The 8,430-nt window shown below is 37.3% G+C and overlaps 1 protein-coding gene across 1 annotated transcript in view; it reads left to right on the top strand.

Moving 5' to 3' along the window:
• Positions 1–2,060: 2,060 nt before the first annotated feature.
• The window catches only part of LOC104512889 (putative serine/threonine-protein kinase PRKY), a gene marked incomplete at its 3' end in the record, with an annotated part of 8,919 nt that continues 2,549 nt past the window's right edge, over positions 2,061–8,430 (top strand). Inside the window, exons 1-2 of the mRNA XM_010156061.1 lie at positions 2,061–2,064; positions 6,198–6,366. Of these exons, the coding sequence (XP_010154363.1) occupies positions 2,061–2,064; positions 6,198–6,366 (173 nt within the window). The remainder of the gene's footprint in view (positions 2,065–6,197; positions 6,367–8,430) is intronic.

The following is an 8,430-nucleotide window of genomic DNA, read 5'->3' as shown; positions in this document are numbered from 1 at the left end:
GGTGAATGAACAAAGTCATAGAAGCAAATTTGGCAGAGCTGCACATGGTGAACACTGTATGAGGCATCTCTATTTTATATGCTTTTATGGTTAGAAATGTAGGAATGTCTCCTCAGGTATATGTGATCATTGAAGGATATAGAAAAGCTTTGCAAAAAGCATAGCCTGACAATTCTTACATTCAGTAGTATGAGATATGCAGTTCTAGGTGAAAGAATAGGCAGCCTGTAAAACCTCCTCTAAATTTCTTTATTTCTCTGGCGTGTTTTTCAGGTTTAGATCAGAACCTTCAGAGGGATACAGAAGTAAGAAGCAGTGGTCTAACAGTTATGGTAATCAATCCATAGCTGGTTTGTGGAACACTGTGAAGACATTGAGAAGGTCGAGTGGTAGTCTGCAAGACATTTTCAGTTGACACTGGTCTATGGGTTATAAAAACAAAAAAGTGAACTTGGCTACTGTGATGTCCAAAATCATCACCCTTGTTCTGTGTTGCCCCATTCATTTATCAACCACATCTTCTGTTGTGGAAGCCCACAGTTGCTAGTGTTGTGTGGTTTCCTCATATCTTTCTCTCAAGTGTTAATCTTCTGATTACCAGGCTGCTTGGGCAGGCTGGTTTCCTTTCCTGTGCCACTTCTTCCCTTTCTTTGTCAGGAATTACTGACAACCCCCATTCCTCTTTTTGGACCTCTATTGCTAGGCTGTTCAAGTTCCATCCTGAGATGAGACAGAGGTTAAATGGCAGACAAACTATCTTAATAGTGAGTTTGTAATCTAATACAATTTACCTGGTTTATCTCTGATACTTGGCAGAATTATGTGTCGTGCTTCTGGCTACCAACAAAGACTAATATGTGGCACAGTAGGAAATGTTTCTTCTAACTGTAAATAACAGCAAATACATCTGATGCTTTTTGTAGGCATCTGTGGAAATCAGGATGAACCCCTTTGAGACTCAGAAAACAGCCCTCAGGGTCGTGGATCTCACATGACCTAGTTTATTCTTCATTAAAACAGATGGTATCTATCTGAGCAAGGCAAACTTGGTTTTAAGAAAGAGCTGGGGATTAAAAGGATGGGAAGCTGGAACATCTGGGCCTAATTAATGGGAGCAAATAAAGAGGCAAACTGAGCATTAAATTAGTCACCTACATCAATAGCAAAATAGTCACTACACGACTACTCACTCAGTTGTTTTAGCCAATCAAAAGTTGCAGGATTGGTTTTCCTAGCATCAAAAGTATCTAAAATTGCATCAGAAGTATTCCCACATTCTTTATTCTATTTACCAGGCTTCAAAGAGAGTAGGATCCTGGAAGCTGGCTATGGTATTTTGGCATAGCATTAGGGAATCCAACATGTTTTGTAAGGCTGAGAATGCCCTTATTGTGTTTGATACCTAGGCCAAGCTGGTCGTCTGCAGTTTTTGGCCTCCTCTCTGTGTGTTCAACATGAGAAGGTTACTAATTGAGAAGATTGCTGGCATTCCTTCAAGTTCTGCAACCACATAAAATTTGCAAAAGGATCCAAAAACTTTATTGTTTCTGTTGTAAACAGATTATACTGGATTAGTGGTTAGCATTTTGCATTCTTGTTCTGTTTGCCCATTTAGTCCCAAAAACCTTGAATTGTCTTGTTGCATGTTGCAGATAGCACAGGCACTCTCCTCTGGCTTTGTTACCGGTGGCCAGAAACCTTCATTTGCTATATGCCTTAGCAGGGAGACGGGGCCTGCACAAATAACTATTATTACCTTCTAATAACTGTTTTCGTGAGGTGTAATTGTCTGATGTAAGCACATTTTTTTCTCTAAAACTCTGGCATTACACGCTATAATAGAGACAGGTAGGAATGCACACGCGTGTGTGTGTGGGGGTGCGTGCGTGTGTACTGCTATCAGCAATTGCTGTCAGCAGGAGAGTACTGGGTCGATCCCAGGACTCATCCAGATTGGTACATGGTCCTTGAAGTTCTCTTGAACTAAACATTAAATAAATGTCAGTAGGCTATTTTGCAAATCTGTAAACACTGTGTTTCCTTTAATTATTAGGCGCAAGATGGGCAAGTACAGAATCTTTCTAGTTTAAGATAATTCTATTGAGTTTTTAATTGTCTGTTACAGAGGGTCAAATTTAGCCGGTTCACGCAGCTGAGCTCTGAGGTGATCAGGGCAAAAAAATTGAACAATTCTTTCAGGAGGAATAAGAGGAACTGTTGCATGAGTTTAGTGTCTCTTCCCTTCGGGGGGGCAGGAGGCAGTGGTGCTTCGAAAGCAGACTAGTAACCTTGCCTTTTTCTGCTTCCAAAAACCTTCCCTCAAACTTACGGAGCTGGGCCTCCTTCTTACATGCTGCCACTTTGCTGCTTCAGTTTTTTTAGCTTTCTTGAACGTGAGGAGCTGAATTTTTACCTAGTCACAAAATAAGACCTGTTTTATAAAATGGCTAGGTTTTCTTGACTGTGCTGAAAAAAATGTAAGAATACCTTGTTGCAGTCTCCTACCTTGACCTCCCCCTTATTTTCAAGGAAGAGAATTTTTAAAATGTTTCTAAGAAGTGGCCAAAAGCATGAACAGGAGGTCCAGACCAAATGTTTGAAGTGAGATATTTGAGTTGTCATCTTTGCATACAGAGTTTATGTGGTTGTCTGCAGACTGACTGAGCATAAAAAGAGAAAAGCTCAACAATTAGTCCTGTATGTGTCTGTGCAAAGACATAAATTATATCCCATTTCGTTACTTCTCTACAGCAAGTTCCCCTGCTACTCCTTGTTAATAGCCCCACATGGTTAAAGTACGTGGCTGAAAAAAAATAGGTAGTACTCGCCATGTTTGCACTTTGCTTCTCTTTGCAGTGAGAGTTTAACTGAGTAGCTTAAATGGTGTAAGTAATTTCTAGAACATCAATATGATTTATTTTTAGTGCTTTAAGAGAGTGTATTGTTTGTCAGAAGTGCTGGAAGGGTGGTGGTTGTGTGTCTGGGTACTGTCATTACCAACTGATGTAGACCTAATGGATTTTCTGGGAAGACTTGAATGGGATAAAATGAATATTATGAGAAAAGACATCTGAAAACAAATATTAGATGACTTCTTGGTCTGTATTGTCTTCTTGATTTCCATAGTTGCTTGAAACTGGGCTAAAGATGTTTGAAAAAAAGACTGCCTGCAATCAGTTTGCAGCAACAAAACTGGTTAGGGAGGTTGTATGTTCTCGCCTGCCTGTGTGGTCTTTTGGTTTTCCCGGAGGCTCCCTAGATTAGGTGCTTGCCACTATTCCGGAACAGCCTGCCAGGCTTTGCTGCTCCTGGCAGAGACATTTTTAAAGAGGCCATGTTTCCGAAGTTAACACTGTTGCTAAATAAGTCCCCAACAGGTCCTTCTTTGAAAATGGCTGGAACTTGTGATTGCAATAATGATTACTGTTATTTCTGAGCAGCACCATTTTGTAAAGTTAGACCAATAGCATAATGAAAAATTAAAGCATTCTAAACCAGAAATTTCTAGGACAAGTAGAACAAGTCATGAAACATGAGATCACTAAAGTCTTAGGAACAATTAAGTATGTATTCACTTAGGACTTTTTGTGTTGAATGTCTGTGGAAGCACTTCGTTCATCCAAGTATTTAAATGCATACAAAACCAGCATTTTCATAAGGGCTTGATACTGTTAATTTCCCTGAGTCCACATTTGGAAGTCTTAAAAATGTAAGATTTTCAGTTTCGTTGTGCACTGTGACTATAGTTATTCTTGACAGTGTTTTTTCAGATACTCAGAACCTAAATTTCACCTCCTAATTCTAAAATAACCCAAGATAATTTTGTGTCTATGCACTCAATAAAGATGTAAATAATCAGTGTTTTAAGTAGCTTGAACAGATGGTTCTGCTTGGAAGCTTTTGGGTGCCTTTTTTTTTTTTTCTTTTTTTTTTTTTTTTTCCTGCAGAAGCCTGTCCCCGTGAAAATAGGGCTGTTTACAGGTATAGTCGTGTAATGTGACTGCGTTGTTAAAGGATTTAATTGCATGATAAATTTTCCAGGGTAACCAGTGGCTTACTGCACTATAACAGCAGGCTTTATCTGAGGCCCATTTACAGTTTTCATGGTTAAAGAACTGTAACTCAGGACAGGTGGGAATGTAAAACTTTGATACAATCTTTTGTGCTAGGACAACTGTAATACTTAGTGGCTTTGTGTAGTGAGAAGTTTTATCTCTGAACCTGGTTTTGAAACCTGTATTGATAATGGAGCTGCAAGTTCCATAAAACTGAGTTGCTGAAGATGGTAGTTTCTAGTTCGTAATATAAGTATTTTGTTTTGGTTTTTAGTAAATGTGGTGTTCTTGAACACACTTACTTACAAGTGACTGGAAAGAATAACTGTTAAATAAAATGTAAATGTTTTAAGTGATAATACACATACAGAACACTTTAAAAAAATAAATTCTTAAGTTCTTAAACCTACTAGAGGCAAAAATTCCCTTGTTTTTTCTCCCCTCCTCAAGTAATGCACTTTTGGAAGTTCATTTTTTTGGTCTCTCCATAGTGCCTCCCTGATCCCCCCACCCCAAATCTATTTGCTTTCACATACATACTCATCTTCCTGCACCCACTGCTCATCTTAGAAAGTTGTCTTGTAGTATATAGGTTGATCATAACAGTCAAAACAATCTGAAATGACATTGCAGTTAATTCTACTGAAATAGGTCTGTGGGCTGCCTTCCTATGGTATGTGCAAAGAAGGGGATGATTGTGCGTTTAAGCTAAGACTGGGTTTTTTGGAAGGCGTTTCTCAACAAGAAAATGGCCTTTTACAAGTTAGGCAGTTGATTTGAATGCCAAGCGTCCTTTATAGTGGCACATATTTCTGTCAAAGAATAGGATTAAAAATATCTGGTGTAATATGCTAATGGAACCTACATGGCATTGTTTAATGAGTGAAAAAACAATGAGCAACAACCACCCAACGAGCTGAAATGTGTGTTCATCTTCCAATGTGTAACACTGCTGTAGCACAAATAGCACTGTGGCTAAATGTGCTAGTTTTAACTTAAGTTTCAAACTAAGAAACAGTTCAGTTATGTACAATGGTTTTGAGTGCAATGCACTTAAAAGGATCTTTAATGACTATTTATTCAATAAGAAAAATGCATAATACATTATTTAAAAGACAGTGGTTTTATTTGGCTTTTATATTTTAAGAGTGAATTGAAAAAGGAATATATTACAAAAAAGGGTGCCTGAAATCTACTTTTCCCCTGTATTACAATGAGGCAGCACTATAACCAGTTTTTTTTAAATTTGTTTTTAGAAGGGGCAGCAACTTTTTAAGTATTTTATTCCATCAGTCCCTTATACTACTGAATCATTTCATCTCTCTTTCCATGTTTAAAGGAATAATCTCCTCACCTGAATAATTGCAGACAGCTGTTATCAGTCACCAAACCTTGGTAGATGAGTATTTTGAATGTTTTTGTTGTTGTCAACAAAACTTTTGTGTATTATGTACTCTAAATGTTTTCAGTTCCTACATTTAAGCCCTGATTTTTTTTTTTTCCTACCTTGTTTAATAGATAATATATGAATAGTTAAGTAGTGTTTTTCTGTTCAGGAATTATTAAATCCATTACAATTGAACATTACAGTCTTGGTCAGTGATGATTTTTTAAATTTTTATGCCACACACTCTGGATATGGAAGCTGAATGTTATTTTGCGTTTATCCTGACCCTCCCATCTTGATGAAAATTAAAATTGATCTCTGAAATTTCAGGAGAGTGTTTCCCAGCCTTTCTTCTGCACTTGAGAACTGTTTTGCTTGTTTTGATTATATTGGTTACATTTGAATCATATATATGATATACTTTTTATTTTTTTTCCCCTCAATACAACTCCCTTTCCCCTTCTCAGGACTGATGCTGTTCTTGGCAAGAAAGGCTTCCGGTATCTAGCCAAGGAGTGGCAGTAGCACAGTATTGTTATTTTTATTAAATCATTATAACTAAAAATTGAGAAATCCTGAGGAAAAAAATGTGTGAAAACAGGTAGAAAAAGTAGTACTGGTATGTTGATGAGGGAAAAAACCCACAAACCTATAAAATAAACCAGGAATTGAATTCCTTCAAGTTTTAATTTAGTAAATTATGTTTGCTTTTTTTCTTTTTATGGTAAGCTGACATTATTTCTTCAACTTTTCAGGCACAGGAACCTTTGGGCGTGTTCATCTGGTGAAGGAAAAAATGGCCAAACGTTACTTTGCACTGAAAGTAATGAGCATTCCTGATGTCATTCGACTGAAGCAAGAGCAGCATGTGCACAATGAAAAGTCAGTCTTGAAAGAGGTCAACCACCCCTTTTTGATCAGATTGTAAGTTGTATTTTTTAAATTCATATGACTCATGTATAAGTCCACTTAAAGTGTTCCAGGGTCTCACTGCAAGCTCTTACGTACTTAACCAATACCAAGCATTTAATTTCTGTTACGTAGTCTAGACTAAAATATTTTAGTCTGAAGTCTATTTATTATGGAGGTATTGAGAATTTAGAATGAAGAGGCATAATTTAACCATTTAAGCAATCATTTATTACAAGCTTTACCCTGTCTCTTATCTTTATACTGGAGAAGAGAAATTTTTCTAAGTGAAGGTAAAATATTAACGAAGAAATGTTAGGATTGGCTCATCAAAATGACTTCTAAAATGATTCTTGATGTTAGAATGGTGAGAAAAAAAGTATTTCTACAGACATGTTTCCTGCAGGTGTCTAGATAAAGATATAATTAGATTTAAGTGTCTGCTTTTTGAAAACTTTGGTGAACTTTACTTGTCCACACTTTATTTTTAAAGGGCTTAAATGACCGAAGCATTTCTTGGGCTTTGTCATTCCCATATTTGAGGTTAAGTGGTGAAACCTATTGAGAAATGTGATTTAAACACAGTTCATGAAGAATACTTTCTTTAGTGGAATTGTGATGATTCTAATGATCCCTTTATTTAGGAATCTCTCCCTTTATTAAGGAGAGAAGGCATCATTAGTGCACAGCAGTGTCTTTTGTGTATCTCAGTCTGTATTAATGGGATAACTAAACTTCTGGGTAATTGCACAGTTAATTTCCATTTATATTTTCTCATGCATGGAAACAGGACCATTGACCAAGATTTGTTTTGCATTTATCTGCCTTAATCAGTTTTACATAAGATTAGGCAAAATTAGCCTTAGTTAATCTCTAGCTACAGGGAGTGCAGCCTCCTTCCAGGGCTAAGAAAGTATCAGAGCGAAGAGGCAAAAGCATAGTAGTCATCCAAAAGATGAAAGAGCCCTGCAAGAGGAGGCTTTTTCCCTGGCGTGCTTTTTCTTTTTCTAGCATCATGATGCTGTTAGTAGCCAGCCAGTGTTCAGATTTCCTCTGTGTGGCATAATATCAGTAAGAGGAGTTCTTATATATCAGTATGTGGAGATTGAGGTGTATGCAGGGAAGCAGGATGGAGAGGCTGACTATATCTGGTTAGACTGGTTAAAATATGGACAGAACAGGAGGAACAGGGCTTAATATGTATATCTGTGTACATACATAAATTCTTTAAAAGAAAACCAACCAACCAAAAGAAACCCCAGTACATCTGTGCATCTACAATGGTGCAGCAAGTGTGGGAACACAGGAACTTGAATGAGAAGTCAGACAGGGATGTGACGGTTTATGTCCATACAAAAGTGATCAAAAATCCAAACTGGTGAGTCTTCTTGGATTTTGTTTATTCCTGATTTCCAAAACGTCAGATTTTGAAGTTGCCAAAGGAAGGACATAATGCAAATGGAAGTTCACTTCTCATTCCTCACCTCTTCTAGCTCTCTGCCTTTCCTTTTGTCACGTTCAGTGAGATGCTGCATCAGCTACACCCATGTAAATTGCCCATGTGCTCCCTTTGTCCCTTGGCAAAGGGGACTCAATGCAACCTAGCTGAAACGAGGTAGTTAAAATTTGTCATGTTAATATTTGTGTGCTTTAAGTTAATCAATCATTCGCATATGGCTATCACCAACTGTATGACAAATAAAACTTTCTGCAGCTTTTTGTGTGGCTAACAGCTTCTTTCAGCCACTTCCTCCCCAGCAAAATACATGAATTTTCCCATGAATTCTTTGGCTATAACTGATCAGCAAAAAGGGTGAATTTTTTTTTTTTTCTGTCTAGTTCTGCTTCAGTGTCTTTGAACTGTCTTATCTACATGGTCTGTTTTTTATACTTCCAATTAGCGTCTCCACCTTAAACATGGAAAGAGTCTTCCTCTGGTTACAAAACAAAGAATAAGTGCCAGTGCAGCATAATACGGTATTTTCTTGGCACTTCATGAGAGAGAATTTTAAAGTAATGCTGCACGTAATTTATTTCTGATGTTCATCCTTCCTATATATTCCTATATATAAAGACTTT

This window comes from Eurypyga helias, unplaced genomic scaffold (assembly GCF_000690775.1).
Source record: "Eurypyga helias isolate BGI_N326 unplaced genomic scaffold, ASM69077v1 scaffold4677, whole genome shotgun sequence".
Taxonomy (NCBI): Eukaryota; Metazoa; Chordata; class Aves; order Eurypygiformes; family Eurypygidae; genus Eurypyga; species Eurypyga helias.
The sequence above is the reverse complement of the archived record's forward strand: the minus strand, read 5'-3'. Positions and strand labels throughout refer to the sequence as shown.